Source organism: Myotis daubentonii, chromosome 3 (assembly GCF_963259705.1).
Source record: "Myotis daubentonii chromosome 3, mMyoDau2.1, whole genome shotgun sequence".
NCBI lineage: Eukaryota > Metazoa > Chordata > Mammalia > Chiroptera > Vespertilionidae > Myotis > Myotis daubentonii.
This window is the reverse complement of record NC_081842.1, coordinates 72,331,123-72,356,758: the sequence shown is the minus strand read 5'-3', so window position 1 is coordinate 72,356,758 and position 25,636 is coordinate 72,331,123. Positions and strand designations below refer to the sequence as shown.

Genomic DNA, 25,636 nt, shown 5'->3' with positions numbered 1-25,636 from the left:
CCAGGACTAGAGTCTCTAGCTTTCTCATGTGCTGTTGTCACTGTACTGTGGGAAAAATCAACATGTAGGATTTGTTTAAAACTTTTTGTTTTGTCAATCCTTATTGGAGGATATTATTTCCATTAATTTTTTGAGGAGAGTGGAAGGGACTGAGGGAGGGGGAGAGAGAAACATTGACATGAAAGAGACACCTTGATTGGTTGCCTCCCACATGGGCCCAAAATGAGAGGGGAGTGACTTGCAACACAAGCATGTGCTCTTGATCAGTAATGCCCCCCACACCACTGAGCCACACTGATCTAGGCTGATTAAAACGTTTGCTCCAACTAAAAGTTTCCTTAATGTATATCATATTTTAAAAATGAATGTATAAATTAACATTTTAAGTGATCCTTTTCATTGTTAACTTGAAAAAGCATTCATAAACAAAATTTCTCAGAAATGTGCTGTGGTCTGCTGTAGTAACAATAGAAATAGCCCAACAAAATAGCTTAAAATGTTTTATTAAGTATATGTAATATTACAGGGTAATATTTACAAAGTTATGTTTTTTAAATAAAAAAGTACCTTGGCAAAGATTGCAGATATTCAAAGCTTCAACAGTGATAATTGATTTAATACATATATATAAAAAAAAAAAAACCTTTAAGGTAACACAGCTGTAAAACAACTTTGGTCTTTAAATCACTTCGGAAAATGGCTACTGACAAATAGCACACCTTTAATTGCTATGGAAAAAGCCCCCAAGAGAGTATCTTGCACATAGCAACACTGGAGTTTTCTTTATTTAGATTGTAGATGGACATTCATCTGGTGTGGGATCTAATTCTCAGCGATGGCTTCTGTAAATAATGCTCCATTTAATAAAAACAGAAATGTCTTCCTTTCTCACCAACCCTAATAACACATCTAAGATTCCACTGACATTGCCTTACAGAGAAGCTTATTTAAAATGCTTTCTTTTTTTCCTAAAAGCTAAATTTATGGGAGAACTGGACTTAAATGATAAGTAAGAGCTGTCAAAAACCAAAGGCAGGAAACTGCCCATTCACTGCTCATCTCTTGAAAGGTACCTGGGTTATCCCTTTTAGCCATGGAAACTCACAAAGGACCCCAGTGGGAGATGGCAGTTAGTGACATTGAAAATACAACACATGTAAAACTTTCTGATCATACTCACCATTAAATACAATGTCATAAAAAGATAAAGGGTTGCCCAACAATCATTTCTCTAGTTTCCAAGGACAGGTAGGTAAGGGGCATGTATTCCCACACATAACATGACAGAGGTCCAGTTTTGAATACTCACTTTGGGACAAGAGAAATCTAGAGGTGGAATAGAGCTTACTTCTTATGAGATGAAGGAGTAAACTCATCAGTTTTGAGCTTTATTAACTCAAACCACAATTTGTTTGGTCACTTACTAAAGTGACTACAGCATCCTGGAAAGATCAATACTTCTGATTATGGGCTAGACTCATTCTTTTATTCTGACATTCTCAGAAATTTTAAACAGAATGAACCTGGAGTTTCCAGGTGAAAAATCACCACCTCTGAAGGTTTTCAGATTATGTGAAATTTGTCCTAAAAAGAAAACTCTTGCTCACCCTATTAAAAATAGTGGGACATCTACATACAACCAAGTCTCAATCATCAAATATATACTGGGTATCTAATGTATGTAAGACACTGAAGGGGAAAAAAAAGGGGGGGGGGTGAAGCTCTGGCTATGCAGGAATTTTCAAATCAAGTGAGAGAAATGGGGAAGGAAGGGCTGAAAGATACTGTTTTGTGGCAGAGGGAAAATTTCATTTGGCCAGAAAGGTTGAAATGGTTGCCGCAAAAATGACAAATGGCATCACTCTGAGGACACACAATAAATAAAATTGGACAGAAGAATCAATGGAAAAAATGAGATCAGGAAGCAAAAAGCAGATTATGGGGGAAACAGATATATGATGCCCAAAACATTGCTGGCAATTTTAATTAGGTGCGACAGAAAGTTGGGAGCCATGACAAGTCTGATGGGATGAGAACGGACTGGCCCAATGATGCCCAAGCGAGAGGGATGCCGCTGCTGTGGTCCCTTTTCCAGAGAAGCTGACAACGACTCAGCACGAGACTTGCTTTCATCTGGCATTCATCCTGCTACCTCTCTGCCTTGTCTCATGCAGTGACTGCCTCCAAAGATGGGCAGCGTTAAAAACCACAAAGGATGGGTAAGTCCCAGTTGAACCCTAAATAAAGGAGAGCTGACTGCATATTAAAAGATACAATGTTAGTGTATAAGAAGTTCACTATAAAGATTTTCATAGCTGTCTTTTTCTTAGTAGAGAATAAGAATTTCAATCTTTTTCAAGTCCATCTGCTTTTTCCCTCCTTTCAATGAAATTGTTTTCTAAAGTAACAAACAATATTCCTAAAATATAAATATTTTCAGAAAACAAAGAGCAGCAGGACCCATGCAAGTTGTATAAAGGAATACAGCTCCCTCTACATAATATAATATTTTGGACAGCAACACAAATAGGGAAAAATTAGTTTTCTTTTCTGTTTTTCCAAGAAGCGCTGTCTTCATAGTGTGTTCGGTTTTCTGAGAGGCATCACAGGTCATAAATTCTGGTTTGCCCTGGGCAAACCACTTGGTCCCAACATGAAATATGACAATCAATTTGACATTAAAGAGGCACATGGGAACATTCAGTGGACTGGGAAATAACTATTCGTAATATGACTACAAAAAGGAATGTCTTATTATTACACAAGCAGGAAGAATTACTAGTATTTTTAGAGGGTATTGGTGAGCAGTCAAAAGACGTGGCAACTGACCTACAAGTTTTAAAAGTTTTAAGTGATCAAATATTCTCATCAAATACAATCCCACTCAATAAAGATCTTTGTTTTTAAATGTTTTTGCTAAAACCATGAATTAGCATTTGCTCCCCTGTAGGTACCCCACTGTTGTTTGCACAGAAGAAGCATGTGCCTGTCTTATACACGTGCACATACAAATACACACCCACAAAGGAGGAAAACGAGTGCTAATAACCTAAACATTCTCCAGGTGACCACACTGTCAGAACGTTAATTTTCTTCTAACGGAGTAGAAAACGGGGGGTTTTGCTTTACTTTTCAATCGTGGAGTCAGGGGGATATGAGGCAGGACACAGGAGGAAGATGGTGAGTGTATATCATGCAACACAGATACAGTAGCTATAGAACCACCCTTTTGAGGGCTGATCTATTGGCCTGACAGTGACACACACTTTGTTGCCATGCAGGGGACACAGTTCAAACCTCAATCTTGGTTTTTCATGCCCCAGATCAGAAGAGAAGTGAAAAAACACCATAGACTGTGCCTTCAAATCCAAGGAAGGGAATACATATGTTACAACCATCGTTATTTTTGCTGAAACGTGTGAACACAGTTCTCTGAGAACAAGTCTGGCTCCTTTCTGCAATGACGCTACCATGTCACTGGACCATGTTCAAAGAGGAGAAAAGGTGCTACATCTTGCACAGCAGAAGCAAACAACAGGAGGACAAGACAGGGTTGAAAGGTTGTATGAATAAAAGAAAAAGACATCCATCAGTAAAATTACCCTATATCTATTGAAGGAAGAATGCGTGAATGGCAACCCCCAAGAGTGAACACCATGATCTCCAAGAGTGTCACGTCGCACAAAAGCAACACACAAATGTTTCCAACTAAATTCCTGTCTGTACTTAATTTGCTATGTCCTTGACCTAGAAGTGGCAGACCCATTATCCGGCTAACACCATAACTGCCAAAGTGGCTGTGAACCTCAGTTTCCTGAGGTTCGATGGAAGCCACCATTTTTCAGTGACATCTCTGGGTAACCACCAGATTAGTGCCAAGTAATTCTCACGCTGAAACAATTTACACTGGTGACCAAAAGTCAAGAGGTCCTAGGATCTGAAAGGCATCATTCTTGGAAGTTGCCCACTTTACTTTTGCCCCTAATCGAAGAAAATTAACAATAAAAAACTGGATTGCAATTGGGCACACAACACAGATTATAATTCTTTTATTAGCTAAATCACAAATGCTTTGAATAAAAACGTAACTGCAATAACCATTTAAAAGTCAATGATTTACTTTCTCTTATAGACGAGAGTCACTTTTCTTGTTTTCTTCTCTTGAACAGTGAGTGAGTCAAGGTCAGGGTCCTTAAACATAAGTGCATTCCTTTCACATCTTACTACTCTGCAAGTCAGAGTCCATCACTTCAATTCAGTTACTCTGAAAAATTGAGAAATGAACATTTAATGTGTCTATTTTCTATGCATTAACAAGTTGATTTATCTTAAAAATATGGAATTTTTTCAAGTATACAATATCTGAAAATAAAGTATTCAATCTTAAGTTCGCAAAGGTCACAGATATAACGCAGGGAGATCATTAGCCATTTTCGTGGCAGGAAGGGAAAGAGCAATGCCAAATGAGAGTAAGGATCAACCAAGTCTGATCACTTTCATTTGCTGGGTTAGCTGAGGACAAACGAAGGGATGCTGATTTTGTAAAGCAAAAGATACTGCTCATAGAATACTATTCCATCACATTCACTTTACATCTGTATCATTCATTTAATGCAAGTGAAACAAACATGTGATTCGGTATAAATCAAAGAGGAAACTTTCGTTCCCTAGGAGGGTACTTTGAACCTCACTCATGGATGAGGCAGACACACTGTGAGCATCATGCTGTTAGCTGTCAGCTCAATGATCCCACCAGACAGACATTTAAAATTAACCGACAAATTCTGAACAGCTAAATATTAGCAAATTAAGGACATTTCAAAGGTCATTATTGATTTTATGTGCTATTAACAAATAAAAACTGCTATATCTCCCCATACAGTGGTTCAAAAAAAGTCACATCTTAAAGGAAATTAACAATGGAAATGGTACTCAAGGTTTTATACTGGCTTTCTGACCATGGGGAAAAGGGGTTTCATTACTCTAATCAACTAAAGAAGAATTACTCCACAATAGAAAAGGAAAGAAATTTTTTTTTAAAAAAAAATAGGACACCAGAATGAAAATATGAGCAAACCATGCCACAATTCCACGCACCAGTTCTTTGTTTAATACCATTTCGTTTATTCCTACTAACTACAATTTTTTTTGGATGGCCGTAGTTAGTATAATAAAACATGCATTTCTGTAATAAAGGCTGTGACACACAGCTACAAAAGTGGGATCATTTTGTGCCTCCTTGTTAAACACAGCCTAAACATTGTTTTAAACTTAATCCACAACACACAATTATGTGATTTTACTCTTAGGCAAACATTAATTGTATTTGAGAATATAGACTCTTGAGATAAATGCTGCACTTTTGCGAGAGAGGTGAGCAGGTAGGTCACAGACTTTAAAACAGTAAAATGGAAAGTGAGCTATTTCAAATGATCAAGACATCACAGCAAATACTAAACGTATGAAGAAGTTTTTGACAAGGTAAAAACACATTAAAGTGCAAACAGAACTAAATGAATACTTATAGCATTCAATATCTCTGACTTCTTTAACAAATGTGTTTGAAATATTTAATAAAAATTTTAAATTGTTAGCCAGAGTCCACCCCCCCCCTCCCCCCCCAAAAAGGAAAAACTGGAGTGACCAAAATTTTTCTCTCTTTTTATTTATTTCTAGAGGCCTGGTGCAAAAATTTGTACATAGGTGTGTCCCTTGGCCTGACTGGCGATTGGGGCCCCCTCGCCCAGTCCCAATCAGGGCTGATTGGGCTGGCAGGCCAGGGAGAAGGTCCACGATTGGTTGGCTGTGGGGAGGGAACTCAGGAGGTTGGCTGGCCGTGGGAGGTTGGCTGTGGAGTGCACTGACCACCAGGTGGCAGCACCTGCATTAAGCGCCTGCCCCCTGGTGGTCAGTGCACGTGATAGGGACTGGTCGACCGGTTGTTCGGTCGACTGGTGGTAACAGTCGCTTAGGCATATATATATATATATATACATATATATATATATATATATATATATATATATATATATATATATATATGAAGAGAGAGAGAGAAAGAGAGAGATTTGTAAGGGAGGGCAGGGAAGAGTTGGTATTCGTTTGTTTTTTAACTTTTTTGTTGTTGATCCCTAGAGAGAGAGAAAGGGAGAGGGATAGAGAGAGGAACATCATGGATCAGCTGCCTCCTGCACTGGGGATCAAGCCTACAACTTGAGCATGTGTGGAACCAGTGACCTCTTGGTTCCTAGGTGGATACTCAACTGCTGAGCCACACCCACTGTGCTCTCTCTCTTCTTTTAAATCCTCTCCCTAAAGGTTAGAACCAAGTTCCTTTATGAAAAAGCAGAGATATTAAGCCCCCATGGGTTAAATGCAACAAAATCACCAACACAAGCACAAAAGGGACTCTGTCAAGATTATAAAGATTTGTGCCAGATTATCTACGTGTCATATAAAAACCATTTACAGTAACTGTCACTGCATCTGAAAGGTGTTTTTTAAAAAGCAGTAGTTTCTTTTTGCTGTGAGCAGTACGACTGGAGATCTGATGAGTGACACCTTACAGCTTTTATATGACTAGTGGTGCAATTTTAACAGAGTAGATTTCAATTTTGTAAATGAACACATGTAAACCTTTATGCTTTGACAGTATCCCTTTTATTTAAAACGCCATATTTCCAAGAAGCAATTTTATTTCTTTTCAATGTCCGTATTTTAACCAATCTATAATTGTATGTGCTTTTTATACTCACCATCATTCATCATTCCTTTTGATTCTTTAAATGCTAAGAATTAGTAACAAGCCAAGCAAGCAATTAGAAAGGTTCCATAATTAAAAATCATTTCTAAATAAACAACTAGGTAGTAATATCATGCCAACTATTCCAGAGCTGTCAATACAAATTAATTTTAAGGCATTTGATTACAATGCCTTTCTGTGGATCATACCCACAGCCCCCCACAAATAAAATAATCAGTTGAGAATACAGATCTAGATTTAGGGAGAAAGAAAGTGTTTTGGTCTCACTCCATGGTGAGAGACTATATCTTCCTAAAATTTATAAATCAGAAATTATAATTGAGATTCTTCTATACTGGGGGTGCTGCTACAGACTTCATCTTGGCCAGTATGAGAAAGCAGTAGTCCCCTTGCCCAGTATCACTTGCTAATGCATGCAACTACTTGGGAGATACAGAGCAGTGCATTTTTCTCAGAGGTGAGAACATTACAAAGCAATACTCTTAATTCTTGATTAATAATCAAAAAAGAGAGGTCAAGGAAGAAAAAAAACAAAACACTGGATTTTTCCCAAGGTAAAGACAAAACTGCTTGGGGGCCAGTTAAAATTATGATCTGGTAATAGATCAAGAAATATATACAAGTTTGTAATAATCACATACCATTAAGGGGTTCCTCTACAGCTTTCTGAAAAATATGTAAAGCACATTTATAAAAAAATAGAATCTATTTCATGTCCTTCATATTGAAATTTATATACACTAACATTTAGACTATGTAGTAGACAGTGAATCCTATGGTCTAAAGGAAGGCAATAAAGGTTAAAAAGCAAAGATTGCCAAGTCTCACTAATACAGCGGTTCTCAACCTGTGGATCGCGACCCCTTTGGGGGTCAAACGACCCTTTCACAGGGGTCGCCTAAGACCATCGGAAAACACATATATAATTAAGTATTGTTTTTGTGATGAATCACTATGCTTTAATTATGTTCAATTTGTAACAATGAAATTGGGGGTCACCACAACATGAGGAACTGTATTAAAGGGTCGCGGCATTAGGAAGGTTGAGAACCACTGCACTAATAGTTTAAGAAGTGTCTTATTTTCAACATTCTTTTTCTGTGCAGAATTTCCCACCCCACCTAGTCTCTGTCTATTCAAGAAATCCTAACTTTTTGAAAAAATTATGAAGTCCAAAATACATAGCAACATAATAAATAATACAGTTAAACAAGAGATAAGAGCAAAACAATCATTTGTAAGTCATGCAAAAAAAATGTGTTAGGATTTAATGGCTGGATAATCTCTAACAGATGCACAAGAAAAGCTGCTGTGTGTTTGTGACAGTGTAGCTATGGCACCAGTCTTAGAATAAACACCCATGGTAGAGCACCCCTACTCCCCCTTGCCTTTCAGGCATGTCTGTTGAGGCTCATCAGAATTAGCAGCATATGCAATCCCCACTTCCTGCCACACAGGAGTCTCACCTGTGGCATTCCAGGTACAACTACCATTAAATCCTTTATGGGAAGATGAGTACAATATAGTCCTTTCCAATGTTATTTGTAAAATGTAGCTTTTGTGCAAATAAGCTACTTTGTGCAAATGATGAATCTCTCTTTATAAAGGTTTTCTTTTAACCCATCTCATTTATTTCTCTCAGTTTATCTCCTAAATTTACTCCTTTTCTTGGAATTTACTCAGAAAGCTTAATAAGATATCCAAAGATATAGTGAAATTGACAATACAGTGTGGAGGAAGGAAAATGCTTATAAAATTAGGGAAATGAATCATAATTCGGAACAGGTACTTTAAAGCAACATTTAAATTTATTTTATAGATTATTATTTTAAGTAAAACAATGTAATTTAATATAAATTTATCCCTCATTTTAAGCCTGAAATACTGTTTTGTATATGCACATCAAATAAATATAACAGGTAAGGTGATATATTGGAGTCAGCTTTCCTTCAGTAGAGACAATGACCATTATTCTTACACATAAACTGTTCAGTACTGGGTATGAGAAGTCTGCCTTATCATAAGAAATCATTTATATCCCATTGCTACTAAATGACCAAACATAGGTTTTAAAATAGAATTGGATCTATTCATGCAAAGATTATGAAATGACTTCATTGTTCTCTTAATTTGATGTTACACTAAACAGATACCAAAAGAGTTCAATATCTCAGTTACCAATCCTCAGTCGAAACTATCAAGTGATCAGACCCAATTCATTTAAGAAATTTTAACTTACCCTAGGAGGCTGTATAGCCCTCTGATTGGAAGCTGATAAAATTAAAACACAAGAAAATGATTAATAAAGAAATTAAGCCAGTCCACTGTTTAGTTTTAAAATAAAATGTTTAGGGCTAAAATTAGAGGTGCCAAAAAGTCCATTGAGTTTCAGTTTTGATAGTCTATTTAAAAAATACAGAATCTTCACCTAGCTGGTGTGGCTCAGTGGTTGAGCATCGACCCATAAATCAGGAAGTCATGGTTCCATTCCTGGTAAGGACGCACACCAGGGATTCGAGCTCAATCCCAGGTCGGGGGCTGGCAGGAGGCAGCCGATAGATGATGCTCTCTCATCATTGATGTTTTTCTCTCTCTCCTTCTTCCTTCAAGTCTAATATCAATAAAAATATATTTTAAAAAATAAAGAACGTTCTGAATTATATGAATTGATTAAAATGGTGCAAATAATCCATCTGCATCAAATAATAAACATACCCATTTGCTCACTTGCATATACTATATCTCCCCCACTTTGTGGTGGAAAAACTCTGTCATCCGCTCATCCCACTGTGGACGCAACATCCTCCCTACTAAGTGGGCAGAACGTGACAGTGGCCAAGCTCTGCCTCTGCTCCATCGCCCACCCTTAGCTCACTGCTCTTGTTCCTTGTAGCCTAGTCTTTTTCTTTTCTTTCATCTTTCCAGTTTTCAAAGCTCCAAGTCGGTAACAAATGAAAGAAAATATTCAGATCCCTTTGAGTTTAAAGAATTACTTTAGATAGTTTCAGCTACAGCCAAGTCCTTCTCTATGTGTTCCTTCTTAGCTTACCCTTTTCCCTGCTTCTGAATGGGTTGCTTAATGAAGATGAAGGAATATAGGGCATGAAGAATGTGACAAAGGAAAGAGAACTGCTCTGGGTACATAAAGAAGAAGAGAGAACTTCCTTACAAAATCCAAACGAGGAGTACCCAGAGCAGCTAAAACCATCCTAATTACAGAATCAGAGTCCTGCAGATACAAACGCCTCAACCAACAACATCCTATGAATGACTCTGGAGGAGGAGGATGCTACCAGTTACAGTAGTCAACCACACTGCTCTGAATTGGATGACAGCACTGGGTTTGCTTATTAGTAGGTTGACGCAGACCTCAGAACTGCTCTAGTTTTCTATGCTATTTATTTACTACCTTTCCTCCAGACCCACTTTATGAAGCTCCCAAAGCTGATGGGAAATGTGGGTAAGTGAGACCCGACTCAAGGGCAGCCACTCTCTAGGTGGGCCAGAAGCTGATAAGGCTCTGGAACAGGGAAATGACTGCTGACTGGCCTGGAAAGTTTCTTCTCCCCCTGACATCTGAAGGGAGAGTATCAGATGAAAACTAGAAAGTTGGCGATGGAAAAGGAAGGTGACAAGGAAAGTAAGCAAGAAGCTCAAAGCTTACAACTCTAGGTAAGAAAAGCTATCAGTGAGAAGACATAAATAGGATGAAGAATAAGGAGGTAAACGGAGAGGATGAGCTAGTTGGCTATCAGGGAAAGAACCACAGAGAGAGGAACCAAGTAACCATACCTGGCAGAAGGGCTAACTGACTCTTGTTCCTGAGAGGGCAGCATGATGACTCAGTCCTTGGAGACATACTGGATCCTTCCACTTCCTGAACTACCTACTGTTCCACTCTCTGTGTGAGGCCCACTTACGTACCAGCTCTCATGAGATTCCCATCACTGTTACTGTCGTTTTAAATAAAGCTCCCTGACTGGAGGTACACAGAAAGTGGTTTGGTCCTTGCAACCAAACAAGAAGAACACCTATTTTTATAGTACTATGGAGAGAAATGGGTTTGGCAATATTAATGGATTCACATTTAGCAGTTTTCCAAATGAACCAGGCAGAATTACAGAATTTTATTAGGTACCATCATGACTGTCACATGTATATAACTCACTTCAACTAAGCCATGCCCTCTATCTATGTTCCATCCAAGAAAAGCGAACTAACCAGCTATGAAAATTACTGATTGCTAAAGTGAAGGGTCAGAGGTCAGATTTTAGAGTTATATTTTTGAGCTCAGAAATTTATTCATCAGAATTAGTAATAAGAACTGCCAAGTCGCTCCTTTTCTATCCTAATCACATATAAAGAATAGTTTATGAGCTCCAATTCTCAGGCACAAGGAACATCAGATTTGCTGAGCCTATTCTGAAAAAAAATGGATCTATAAAGAACAGTGATTCAAAGGGACACAGGTCAGCTGTGGTCCCTCTAACATAATAAAACCAACCAGCACAGAAGTTAATTTTGCCTGAGTTAATCCTCTCCAATAAGCATCTGACCTATGTAACAGAAGAATGACTGTAATGTATCTGCTGCCACCACGGGCCTAAGACATCGACAGCCACATCTACATAGTTTTAAAACCACAAAGCCTTACGCATTTCATATGAGCTCACTTGCAATGTTTTGACTTACTCTTTTCTCCCTGAAACATTTGCCACATGTCATAAATATAATTCTAGTTTGTGCATTTTCAGAAATACTTTTTTTATTGATACCAGAATTCACCTTACCTCCACATTGGACAAGACAATATCACTGAAATTTTTATCTCTCTCTCTCTATTCCATGTCATTCTAATATATCTGAGATGTGGTCAATATGGTTTCTGACTGCTACAAGGTTGATTTGTATCAAAACATGATTATAGTCCTTATACTAGTAATAGCTCTAAAAAATTAACAAGTATATAAACACCCTATATAAATAACAAGCCTAACTTGATCGAGTTCCTTTTAATCTTCTATACATTCTCATATTATCATTGTTTCCAGTGCCTAATTTCATTTTATTAAATATAAATCCTTCTATGAAAAAGAATCCAACACAGTTAAAGAAGAAGACCAGAGAAAATGAAAGTTAAAATCTTCCTACTTAAAGTAACAGGTAAGGGTACAAATTTAAACTTGGAAATAATGCAAATGATCAAAGTTAAACTTCTCATAGGAACATTAACTTAATCTTAAAAAGATAGCTTGGATTTTTTTTTCTTTTTTGTTAACTATATGAGGATTTTATTGCATTTAAGTTGAGACACATTCATTAGGCTTTTCCAAAACAGAGCATCTGCAATGAGTAAAAGTTATTTTGGAAACATTTACAATTTTTACTTTCTGATTCAAGGGCTCAAATTTGAAACCTTAATGTTACTCAGCTTCACAGACTCTGATAGAAACACACACCCACTTTCCTAGTCTACAGCAGCACCTACAGAGCAACGTTCCTGTACCTTTGCTCTTCTTGCCCTTCAACTGAAGGCAGGGGTGCCTCTGAACTCTGGCATCAGGCAGGTTGATGTGAAAAGTTAATTTAGAATATTCTCATCATGTCAATAAAATGGGTTAAAGTCTTAATTTACACATGGCATATTTAAGTATAAGAAAGAAAAAAATAACCTGGTGAATTTTCATAATTTCCCTTTGCTTTTAATGTGAGAATAGTACGTTTATAATGTTATGGCTTCTTAGGGATGTTGGCAATGGAGAAGTGGGGAGAGCAAGGTCAAGGGGGTGGCAGCCAGACAATGCCTGTTTCCACTTGAGTCAGCATCTCCAGACCTATTGGCAACTGTACTGCACATCCTTCTTTGTTATACATGAAAGGCATGGGGGGTATGGCAATAAAAGGGAGGGCAAACCAGATAATGAAGGGAAAAAATAACAAAGATCTGACTATCAGTGAGTGACACCTAATACTACATAATGCTGTATGGGTACTGTAGCTCACATACTGTTCTCAGGCATTCACAGGGAGCAACATAATCAGCAGTGTCATCTTCCAGAACCAGACCAATGGTGATTAGAAGGAAGATTCAACAAAAATAGAATATGTATCAACATTCATAATGTGATGCTCAAGATGTTATTCTGCTTTATAAGTCTTAGTTGTGTTTTAGGAATTTATGAGGCATGAACTGAGAAAATTTCTGTGACAAAACTACTCTGATTTTATGAACACATAAACTAAAGATAGGTAAATTTTAGTTAAGTACTGTGTTTTAATTGTTTAATAAACATTAAAGAGAGACAAAGAATATATAACAGAATTGAACTCCATGACCAGTCAGCAAAAGCTGAAGTTCAAAAATAAAGATAAAATTTCTTTGAAAGTACTGTGCAAGTCATATGGAAAATTATTTGACTATTTGAATTTGTTAAATTAAAAAATTATTTGAATTGAATAATTCAAGGTTTATATGAATTTTTATAAACACATACGTAATGCCTAAAGTAAAACACAAAGACTGATTTTTTTTACTTCATTAGTTTATAACTTTTGATTATTCTGATAAATGTTTAAGAGTTTACTTTACTTCATAAATTTAGAGTGTTTTAAGGAACACTAAGAAAAACCAGATTGTAGAGAACATCTTTAGGCACTCACTATTAAAAGCACCTATCTCTTTATTTATGTATTAAAAATAACTTATACAGTCCAGCTGGTGTGGCTCAGTGGTTGAGCTTCAACCTATGAACTAGGAGGTCATGGTTCAATTCTGGGTCAGAGCACATGCCTGGGTTGCTGGTTTTACCCGCAATGGGGGGCGTGCAGGAGTTAGCCAATCAATGATTCTGTCTCATCATTGATGTCTCTGTCTCTCTCTCCCTGTCCCTTCCTCTCTGAAATCAATAAAAATATATTTTAAAAAATAACATACAAAAATCTGTAAACTAAAAATTGGCAGATTAAGTACAAAGTTTAGACACAATAAGTTGATTCCACACTTAATAACAATCGATTTTAAAAATGACAAAAGCCTAGATTTTAAAACACGTTTTTATTATAGTGTAATGCTTTTCACTAAAAATACTTCAAAGTCAATTATCAGAGGACACTGCTCTTAATTAGCAAAAACGACAGATTTTGAATTTCAATTCCTGTCCACTTCTGGGCGTCAAGGCCTATAAACAGTCCAGTCTGCAAGAACAGCAAGTGAGAAGTAGGTCTCTGTGAAAGAGCGCTATCACACAAACAATGGCTAATTAAAAACCCTTTTCTATTTATTAAAATCAATCTTCAACCAATTCTCCTTTTCCATAGCATTAAAAGGGTTATGCATTCAAAAACATACAGACATTTTCTTTTAAACTAGGCTATAATCTAAACTTTTCAATATCTCATGATTTCTACTTTTTTCATTAGTTTCCAATACATTTCTTTGATCCTAAGCTGTACGAACCAACCAAAAGCATTTTCCAAATCATAGTATATTTGAAATTCTTGGCATAGACTAATAAAAATGAAAGTTGACTTACCAACAAATTTCATATAAACTAATCCAAGTAATTCCGCTAAAGCTATAATACCCAATCCTGAAATCAGAAGAGGACCATGCATTGGGGTGCACTCTGCAAAAACAAATAAAATTTTTATATTAGAAATTCACATTAAATAACTGAAGTTCTTAAAAGCAACAATAACAGTAATAAAATTAAGTTTTAGGGAGAGTAATTATTTTTCTCATTATCAAGAAACAAAAATTACCTACATATGTACCTGCATTATTAACTCAGTCAATGAAATGACTCCAAACTATTAAAATAGAAAAGCTTTGTTGGCATAGCATGTACCTTATCACATCAAGACTAATTGGAAATAGTTTGTGAAGCCTAAGCCTCCACCCAATGTTTATTTTAAAAGCTCGTTCACGAATACAGGCAGGGCAGTTTGGGCACTAACCAATCAGCCCATAAGCTATATACAGCCAATAGGAGAGCACTAATCTCAGTGGGGACAAAATGATAGTGAAAAATGAAAGAACCTCATAACACTGAATGCTGGCAAGAATGTAAAGCAACAGAAATGTGCATTCATTGCTGGTGGGAACACAAAATGGTAATTTACTACAAAACTAAATATATTCTTAACATGCAATCTAGCAATTGCACTCCTTAGTATTTTCCCAAATGAAGTTGAAAAGACATGTCGACACAAAAACATGCACTTCTATAAACCAATACTTTTCCCATGTACTGAAAGCAACCAAGATGTCCCTCAATAGGTGAATGGATAAAAAAACTATCGTCCATTCAAACAATGGAATATTATTCAGTGATAAAAAGGAATGCGTTATCAAGCTAAACAAAATCATGGAGGAAACTTAAATGCACACTACTAAGTGAAAGAAGCCAATTTGAAAAAGCTAGATATTATATGATTCCAAGCTTAAGACATTTTGGAAAATGCAAAACTGTGGAGGCAATAAAAAGATTGGTGGTTGCCAGGGGTTTCTGAATAGGGAGGATGAATGGGAAGAGCACAGAGGATTTTTAGGGCAAGTAAACTTTTCTATATCGTATTTTATGACTATGATCCATGTCATATCTATATATATAAAAGCCTAAGCAACCCTTCCAAATGAACAACAGGAATGATGCACACTGACCCAGACCTTGCTGCTGGGGCCCTGACAGCCACGATCTGGTTCACCCACACCCCAACCCCAGACAGGAGTGATGAGAGAGCCCAATTCCTCATAGAATCAGCCATACCTTACCTTGCAGGTGGGGCACTGATAGCCCTGAATCTGGTTCACCTGCACCCCGGACCCAGACAGGAAGGAGGAGAGAGCCCAATTCCTTGGGGAATCAGCTGTTGGTTAGCTTGCTGCTGGGGCCAACCTCCTGCAGTCCCTTCCCCCATCCAGCTGGCTCCCCCTATTGGCTCTGATTGCTACCAGGCCAAGGGACCCCACTCATGCACAAATTTGTGCACCGGACGTCTATTACATTTATAAAAATCATAGAATGTACAACACCAAGATAAACCCTAATATAAACGATACACTTTAGGCGATAATGCTGTGTCAATGTTGGTTCAACAGACTGTAACAAATGTACTACTTGGTGGGAGATGTTGAGAGTGGAGGAGGCTGTGAGTAGATGGAGTAGAGGGGAACTCTATTTTCCACTCAGTTTTTCTGTGAACCTAAAATTCTCTAAAAAATAAAGTCTATATATTTAAAACAGAATAATAAAGACAAAGAAAAGGAAAGAAAAAAAGAGCTCTAAGAGCAATTACTGGTAAGAAGAGAAATTGTTTAGAGAAGACTGTGACCCTCACCTGAGACACAGAGGCTTAGCCCGACCACAGAAAGCACAAAGCCCAGCACCTGAAGGATCAGTATGGTGATGCTGAAGGAGGACATCCCAATGGCTGGAGCTGCAAGGAAAAAGCATGTTGCAGGTGTTTGAGAAGCAATCACTTCCACTTGTATTTCATACAGTCAAGGTCGGTATCCTAGGACCAAAGACTGACTCTGGAGCTTTGTGTCAGGTGGTGGCTGCTTTCCCATCTCTCTCCACTCCAGGAGTCAGCTCCACATTCACACCCTTAGCGGCCTTTCATTTTTGCAGGGAGCTGAGCTGCATTGGCAGTTTTTACCCCAAATCTTAGGACAATGCTGCTTTTACCACACGTGGGTATTTTACCATAGGAGTGGCTGTTAGCAGGGCCTCACCACGTGCACACAAAATCACTCTGGTGGAGAACCACTGTGCAAGCATGCCATTGTAGACATCATAACCCCTAATTGTGATTTTAGAACAAATTATACCATCTTAATATATAACAACCCAGAGATAGGCTCTCATACCAAGAGCTAAATGTGCAAATAAAAAAAAAAAATACATTAGTTAATAATAACAAAAATATTTAGTGATTTACTCCCAAAATGCAGTGGAAATTGGTACCAATTATAGGTTAGATAGCTCTATCATCTTTTAAAACTACAATGTTAAGATTTGCAATAACTCTTTATGATTTACAACCCTATTTTGTATAACTAGTTTTAAAAGAGAGTTTTGGCAAAAGAAGAGAACGAGAATGTTAATATCTATTTATAACTTCAAAAACTGAAATAAGAATATGAAATTAAGAAATTATGTAGCATAATTTTAAAAATCCACTATTGGCATTAAATATATTCTGAAAATCACTTTTTTACAAAATAAATACCTTGATAACCTAATAAAGATTAAAATTAATCCATATAGGGAAAATTTCATGAAGAATAGCTTTTGTCCTAGCTAATAAAAGAGTAATATGCAAATTGACCATCACTCCAACACACAAGATGGCAGCCCCATGTGGACACAAGATGGCCGCCCCATGTGGACACAAGATGGCCAGCAAGGGAGGGCACTTGGGAGGGACCAGGCCTGCAGGGGAGGGCAGCTGGGGCTGACCAGGCCAGCAGGGGAGGACAGGTAGGGGTGACCAGGCCTGCAGGGGAGGGCAGTTGGGGGCGATCGGGCCAGCAGGGGAGCAGTTAGTCATCGATCAGGCTGGCAGGGGAGTGTTTAAGAGCAATCAGGCAGGCAGGCAGGCGAGTGGTTGGGAGCCAGCAGTCCTGGATTGTGAGAGGGATGTACGACTGCCCGTTTAGGCCCGATCCCACCGGGCCTAATGGGCAGTCAGACATCCTTCAAGGGATCCCAGATTGAAGAAGGTGCAGGCTGGGCTGAGGGACACCCCCCCCTCCCTGCACAAATTTCGTGCACCGGAACTCTAGTTGTATTATAAGAGCCTAACTCTTATTGTATTATATAAAACCATACAAAAATATTTTAATCAAAAATGCTGCTTTTTAAATGAAAAAGGGCACAATCATGCTAAAACAACAAATACTTACCTATCATAAACACACAGTACTGAAGTAATATTAATATCACTGTAGGAACTACAATTAAACCAAGTCCACTGGCCCTCTTCGTTGAATATTCACCTGTTGATAAATAAAACTAACATTTAAAATATTTTCCTACTTACTTCCTACTCTATCAAAAGTTAAAGTACTCAATTTATTAAATGTATTCATCTCAATACTACTCTTATAAATTGCAAAACCTTTAAAAATAAACTCTTACCCCAAAACCTCACACAAAATAAGTGACTTTTTTTTTTTAAGACCAAACTGAACACATCTAAATCTCAACATCTAAATCTCAACATGTGGAAACATTCAATTGGCTTTTCCTCCTTCTTAACTACCTCGGAGCCTCTTACCAATCCCTTCATTTGCTATATTCAATCTGTCCTAAAGTCAAAATAGCTATTCTTTGTAGCTGTCTTCTTAATTCATCCTTTCCTCCCCACACCCTCACTAACTCCAGCTGCAAAGAGAGATGCCAAATTTCTGTTCCTAAACATTACACCCATATTTTATTCTGTTAATAATACAAAGGCTTTCTACTGTCTACACTTTGAGTCCCGGCCTATCCCTGCTGTTCTTTCCATGTGCTGCATACCCTTATTCCCCAATCCCATTCCCATCCTCCAAAGGCAAATGCAGTTTCAGACTGATTTGTTTCCCATGTTCATTTTCACTTTCATGTCTGGCCTGATGAAGTTCGCCTTTGCAGTGGACTGAATGTTGGCCCCAAACATCTGCCTACCTCCTAATTCCTGGAATCTGTGAATTAGGGTGAGCATTACATTATACAGCAAAATATATGAAAAAAATTTAGGATCTTGAAAGAAGGAATTTATCCTAGATTAACGAGGTGGGGCCTAAATTCAGTAAGTGTCTTTGGAAGAGAAAAGCAGAAGGAGTTTTAACACAGTGGAAACTGGAGTTACGCTGCCAGAAGCCAAGGAATTGCAACGATTGCTAGCAAACACCAGAAAATAGAAGAGGCAAGGAATGGATTCTCCCCAAGAGTCTTGGGAGGGAGTATAATCATGATGACGTCTTTATTTCAGACATAAGGTTTTCAGAACTGAGAGAATTGCTATTGTTTTATAACACCCAGTTTGTGCTAACTGGTTACAGCAGCTCCACCCCCAACAATGTTCTCAACCTTATCAGCCCTGATTTCCCTTATAGTAACTGCACATCTTACCTGGGACGAAGAGAATGGCTCCAACAATGACAAATGTAGTGAGCACTAGTCCAGCCACAAATAAAAGAATGGTTTTCTCCTTCGTAACACTGGCATTATATTTAAGTGCTTGAAAGAAAAAAGAAAACACAAAAAAATTCCATGAACTCAGGCTCAAGAAATGAAGCCATTTCTGTAACTTAAAAAGTGCAGAAACAAACTGATAACTTCCTATAATCTAATAACCTTTGAGGAATAACTCCATTATATCATGTCAAGCTACCTCAAATCTTTTTCATAAGTCAGTCAATGACTAAACAGTGTCATAGCAGTATAAATATGGATGCTGAATTTATGGGTGATACTATTATTCCCCTATACTTTAAAGATGAAGTCATATACACCATGCTTTCTCAATTGGGGCATTATTAACATTAGGGCCAAATAAGTCTTTGTGGCGGAAGGGGGCTGATCTGTACATTTAGAAGGTTTAGTAGCATCCCTGCCTCCCTCCAAACTGCATGCCAGTAACAGCCCCAGTTTTATCAATCAATGTCTCTAGACATTGGGAAATGTCCTAAGGAGTAAAACTGCCTCAGGCTTACAACTGATATGGATAATGCTGATGGGAAATAATTGGTAATGCTGAGAAAAAGAGAACTGTGTTCCACCTTATAAAAATTAGTAAAGCATCTGGAAATCTAGATATTTTGTTTTGAAAAAGTAGAATAAAATTGGACAAATCACATCCTCTTGATATCAGGAGGGAAGGGAATGCTTAAATTATTCAAGTAAAATCTATATATACTAGAGGTCTGGTGCATGAAATTCATGCACGGGTAGGGTCCCTAGGCCTAGCTGGTGATCAGGGCCGATCTGCGGGGTGACCGGTCAGGCGATTGGAGGCTCCCCACTGGCACCCGCCTTTGTTGGCCTGGTGCTGCCCACTCACTGGCCCCGCCTCCCACTGCCGCCAGTCTGGGCCTGAGGGCTGGGGGCAGCTCCTATGTTGAGCATCTGCTCCCTGGTGGTCAGTGTGCATCATAGCGACTGGTTGTTCCGCCTTTCTGTTGATTTGCATATTAGGCTTTTATTATCTATACTAATAAAAGGGTAATATGCTAATTAAACCAGGTTGACCAGACATTTTCCGGAAGTTTGACTTCCTTCCAGACAGGTAGGGGGTGACCAGGACGGCAGGGGGCAGTTAGGGGATGACCAGGCTGGCAGGGGATCAGTTAGGGGGCGATTATGCTGGCAGAGGCAGTTAGGGGCAATCAGGCAGGCAGGTGAGTGGTTATGGGCAATCAGGCAGGCAGATGTGTGATTAGGGGTGATCAGGCAGGCAGGTGAGCAGTTAGGAGCCAGTGGTCCTGGACTGCATCCTGCAGGGCCTAAACCTGCAGTTGGACATCCCCTGAGGGATCCCGGATTGGAGAGGGTGCAGGCCGGGCTAAGGGACCACCCCCCTGTGCATGAATTTTGTGCACCGGGCCTCTATTATAAAAAACCCTTGGCCGTGATGCTGTCATGCTGTGACGACCAAAGACTGGTCACCAGAAGGCTACGTGTGCAGCAAGGCGTGTGCAGGTGGGCGGGGACTTTACTCTGGGTCTCGCAGAGCGGCAGGAGTCAGTCTGGGTACCGCGTCCCACCCGGCGCGGCGTGGTGGGTCTGGGTCTCACATATCGCACACTGGGCCTCTAGTCTATACTAATAATAGAGTAATATGCAAATTGGTCAGGACGCCATCACAGTAATGACCGATCAGCAGGCTGATGCGCATCAGGCATGGGTGAGCAGGAACTTGCAGCATCAGGGACGGGGGCAGGGCCACGGAGGAGAGGCCTCTCCCCTGCAGCCCCAGCCAGGGGTCTGCAGGCGCGTGGAAAGGCCCCTCCACCGTGGGCCCGGCTGGGGGTCTGCAGGCCTCCCCTGGCTCCAGCCTATCTCTTTAGGGCAATCCATCAAGAAGCCCAGGATGGGTGGGTGGGGCCTACCTGTTTGGGGCGATGGACTGCGGGGCTCCCGCACTGTAACAGGGCACAGGCCAGGCTGGGAGACGCCCCTAGTCCCCCCCACACACGTGCACGAATTTCGTGCACCGGGCCACTAGTATAGGTTAAAAGGCTAAGCGACCGTCCCACCATCCAGTAGCTATGACATGCACTGACCACCAGGGGGCAGATGCTCAACGGAGGAGCTGCCGAGCTGTGGTCACTTGGCAGCGGTGGTTCTCAGGTGATACCCCAGAACCAGAGAGGAGGGAGACTGATTCCTCACGATTCCTCTTGCACTCCAGGACACCTTGGGGGATGTCAGAGAACCGGTTTTGGCTCAATCCCCATAGGCCAGGCTGAGGGACCTCACCTGCCGGAGGGATCCTGCTCACTCCGCAGATGCCCTTCAAGCCGCAGCGCTGGCCCAGGTGTGGCCAGTGGGGAGGGACTGTGGCAGGTTGGCTCCAGGGCATGTCCGACCCATCTTGCCCAGTCCCACCCCGCCACCCACCACCTGGGACTGCCTGCATTAGGCTTTGCACCGAAGGGACTAATTAATTTCCTTTCAATGTGAATGAATCCATGCACCCGGACACTAGTAATTTCATAAAAATAAACTACAAATATTCAACAGAACTCATTAGCTCTATTGTCAAGTACCTGGTAGGAAAGAATAATGTAATGGATAAGCCTAAAAATATTATTTCTTTTACTATATCTTCACCTTAGGGGTTTTGTTTTTGTTAATATTAAAATTAACTTTGTACCAAAAAAGTTGTTACAAGTAATCTAAAAGCAGACTGAGTAGCAGAGAGAACCAGTGCATGACTGAAATTCTGTTGTTTCATGTAGGCCATTAATCAATGTCCTAAGGGGGTAATTTTTTAAAATGTTATATTTAACATTAAATTTACTTCCACTAAAATGAAAAACAGATTAAATACAGAAAGAACAACAAGAACCCCTAAATGACCATGCTAAAATCTATTTTATTTTTAAGGTATTATAACATAGGGTTATATGATAAGCTTTGGTTAACGTATTTCAGGTATAACAGAAGACTTAAAAATCACTACCTACTCAAAACTGGGGGGGAGGGGGGGGGGAGGGGTGGAGGGGAGGTAATCAATCATGACTCCTGAAGCTGAGTAACTGAAATCCACATTAATCAGCAAAGAGTGAAAAACAATATGGCAAGTTCCCAAAGCTTTCATTTGATCCATCCAGGCTTGGAACTTACCCCTCAGTTACCTAAGTCTTGACTCAGCATGGCCCTGCCTTCATATAGGGCATAGATTCTCAGATTCCCTATTTTCTAGAAGCAAACACTGGTGAGTATGAAATTCAGTGTATAGCTTATAAAAGGCACAGATACAGATAGAAAAATAAACTTCCTCTAGACATATGTCAAGTTTTCCATTTAATTCAATGCATATTGTTATCTAAATAAAGCTTGAAAGTTCTACAAAAGGGTTATGAAACAGAAGCTGTTTCAAATACACTTCACGATTAATCAAACATTCAAAAGACACTCTTCCAGGCTTAACTGATTTCATAAAAGAACTACTAAGATCAAGCAGCAAGAATTCACCTTTAGAGTACAGAAGTTCATGCAAAAAGGCTGACTTAATAAGAGTTTGATTCTCATATAAAATTCAACCTCTTTAAGCTTTGAAGAGTTTTAGGAAAAAAATAATACCAACAATAGCAACAAAAATAAAACACCATAAAATACTATGATTGACAGTATTTTACTATAGAACAACCTTTTCAAGACCTTTGCATATAAATATTGGAGGTAGCTTTATTTTCTGTTGATTGGTTCAACTACTATTTATTACCTCCAACCCTCCCTTAAATTAAGCAACTACTTTTTTGTTGTTGTTGTTGTTAATCCTCACCCAACGATATTTCCCCATTGATTTTTAGAGCATGTGGAAGGGAGGGTAACAGACACAGAGAGAGAAACAGGGAATGAGACACATGGATTGACTGCCTCCCGCATGTACCCCACCACGGCCAGGGATAGAGCCTGCAACCAAGGTATGTGCCCTTGACCAGCATAGAACCCAATACCTTTCAGTCTGTGGGCTGATGCTCTATCCACTGAGCTAAACTGGTTATGGCTAAGCAACTATTTCTAACAAATATGTTAGTGAAGTCTACTTAAGTAATCACAGGCAATGAAAGGGATCTATCTCCATGTTTTGTTCATGGAAACTTTTAAAAAGAGTTTCTTCTGACTCATTTTCTTTGCCACAGTGATCACATTTTAGCACATCCCACAGAAAGTGGAAAGAAGGTATTTCGTTGTCGAGTTGTCAATTTTTTCAGTGTAGCCAAAGAGTTTGTAATCTGATATAGATGCTATAGAACTCAGTAATCACAAGTATCCTTTTTTGGTGATCTTTACTTGTTCTTTAATAGGTAGATTTATTTTTATTTATCAAATCTATAAAAAATTTTAAATGCAAACAAAGAAATTAAATTCAAGTAACTCCACAAATACTTAGCATTACAATAAAGCTAATTGAATGTGTCCTTAGTGGGCTCTTATCAAACTTCCCTGTATGATTTTCAGGCTTTTTGGCAAGATAATCTATGTAATTTTAAAAATGTGTATGCTTTAAAAGATTCCCCTCAACTAAAATCACTGATATCAATACACAAAATAAAATGAGAAATAACAGTATTTATGCTTTTAAATACTTTTCAAGCACTGTCTTCGATTTACAACAAAATTTAGAGGGAGATGTAGGGTACCCCCTAAACTCTCTGCCCCACACATGCACATCTCCCCCATTATCAATATCACCCACCAGAATGATGCAATTTTTATCAACGTGAACCTCCATTGACACATCATAATTACCCAAAGTCCGTAGGTTGCCTTAGGGGTTGTACATTCTATGGGGTTGCACAAATGCAAATTGACATCATTTTAGTATCATACAGAGTATTTTCACTACAGTAAATGTTCTCTGGCTCTGCCCATTCATCTCTGCCTGTACCCACTTCTAGGAATGACTGATTTTTTCAATGTTTCCACAGTTTTGCCTTTTCCAGAATGTCTTGTAGTTGGAGACATACAGTGTATAGCCTTTTCAGATTGGCTTCTTTTACTTAGTAATATGCATGTAATAGCTCATTTCTTTTTATCTGGATGTAATCACAGTGCATGTTGCCACTCACCTACTGAAAATCACCTCGGTTGCTTCTAGGTTGTGCAATCATGTATAAGCTGCTTAACTATCCATGTGCAGGTTTCTATGCGGACATAAGTTTTCAACTCCTTTAGGGTAAATACCAATGAGCACAATTGCTGGAACATCATGTAAAAGATAATTTTAAGAAATTGCCAAACTGTCTTCCAGAGTGTTTTTATCAGATTGCATTCCCACCAGCAATGTAAAAGGTTTCTGTTGCTCCACATGTTGTCAGTGTTTACATTTTTTAAACAAAACTTATAACCTTAGTGCTACCTGACACAGGAAAACCAAAATCATTGGAAGACAAAATTAGATTTTTGTGAAAAAAATAAGAATTCTAAAGTTTTCCCTCTTATACTATCTATAAAATAACTAAATATAGCCAGCTACATCTCAGAATGAGCTAGGTTGCATCCTTCATTTATTCTACAAATATTTACTGTGTAGTTACAATGTACCATGACCTTTCATTAGGCCATCTCAACCAAATCAAGGTACAAGTAGATTACTTTATTCAAGAATTGATTTAACACCTACTATGTGATGATCACCATTCCAAGTGCAGCCTCAAGACCCTTAGTTCTAATGTGAGAGTGAGTGTGTGTGTTTGGGGCAGGGGAGGAGTGAGTAACCGAAAGTGTTACTCCCAGATCTTCCACAGTTAAATAAAAGGTATGCAGCTGCTCTAGCCTAAGAAAGTCCCTTTATTTAATCTTTCAAATTCATATGATTGAAGAAATGACATGTCCCTCTAGTCACCTGAAGAAACAGCTAATGTTAGAAACAGATACTCCAGTAATAATTCTCATTTCCTTGTCACTGATATAAAGTACATAAAAGATAGAGTGCAGGTTATGGTTGATGAAATCTAGTGCAATTAGCAGGTCAATTTGAAGTTCAAATGATAACTATGATCCTAATTTTCATGAAACTCTTAATTTTCATAAAATAGTGTTTCATAAAACACTGTTTTAAAAGTACTTAGAACATTCATACAAACATACACAAAAAAACAGAAGGCAAGTATAATAATTTCATAATAAATGCCATACACTGTCCAACTTGCTTTGATGACACAATTTTGTCAAAATAAATCATAACTAGAAATTATATTCTCAGTCTACAAGACCCAGAAACAAAAGAGCCCAGGCTTTGTGCAGCAAGCACCTTGAATATAAAAGGTTAAAGAGAAGACTGTCCAACACACTAACTTCCTTTTCTTGGTTCCAAACCTTCCCTGGTCTTATGATGATACCATAACTTCAGAGTATATGCAGCAAGGTAGGGTGTTTGAGTTTTTTGGAAAGGGTCAAAGGAATAGCAACTAATATCTATAAAAGAGTATATTGCTGAGCTATAGTTTTGCTCAGCTCCTCCTACAATAAAATTGGTGCATGAAACATTATTTAACAGCAGAATGTGATAATTATGTGGATGGAACCAAGAAAAAGCACTGGGAGTTCAATATTATTTAATAGAATTCAGAGTTAACTTAATAACATAATTCTATTAATAGGGGCATCAACTAGTTCACAGAATGATTCTTTGTCATAGTATTTATAATGA

At 38.6% G+C, this 25,636-nt stretch overlaps 1 protein-coding gene across 7 annotated transcripts in view; it reads right to left on the bottom strand.

The window, feature by feature from the left end:
* The window catches only part of CD47 (CD47 molecule), a 238,324-nt gene that overhangs the window by 173,433 nt on the left and 39,255 nt on the right, over window positions 1-25,636 (bottom strand). Inside the window, exons 4-11 of one of the 7 annotated variants that reach the window (XM_059687904.1) lie at window positions 18,883-18,990; window positions 17,673-17,765; window positions 16,103-16,201; window positions 14,296-14,388; window positions 9,003-9,034; window positions 7,405-7,429; window positions 6,756-6,788; window positions 487-4,264 (exon numbers count right to left, since the gene is read on the bottom strand). In XM_059687904.1, the coding sequence (XP_059543887.1) occupies window positions 4,260-4,264; window positions 6,756-6,788; window positions 7,405-7,429; window positions 9,003-9,034; window positions 14,296-14,388; window positions 16,103-16,201; window positions 17,673-17,765; window positions 18,883-18,990 (488 nt within the window). In that variant the 3' untranslated portion in view covers window positions 487-4,259. Of the gene's footprint in view, window positions 1-486; window positions 4,265-6,755; window positions 6,789-7,404; window positions 7,430-9,002; window positions 9,035-13,803; window positions 13,958-14,295; window positions 14,389-16,102; window positions 16,202-17,672; window positions 17,766-18,882; window positions 18,991-25,636 lie in introns of those variants that run through there. The other 6 variants (XM_059687905.1, XM_059687910.1, XM_059687906.1 and 3 more) reach the window with 6 other exon arrangements.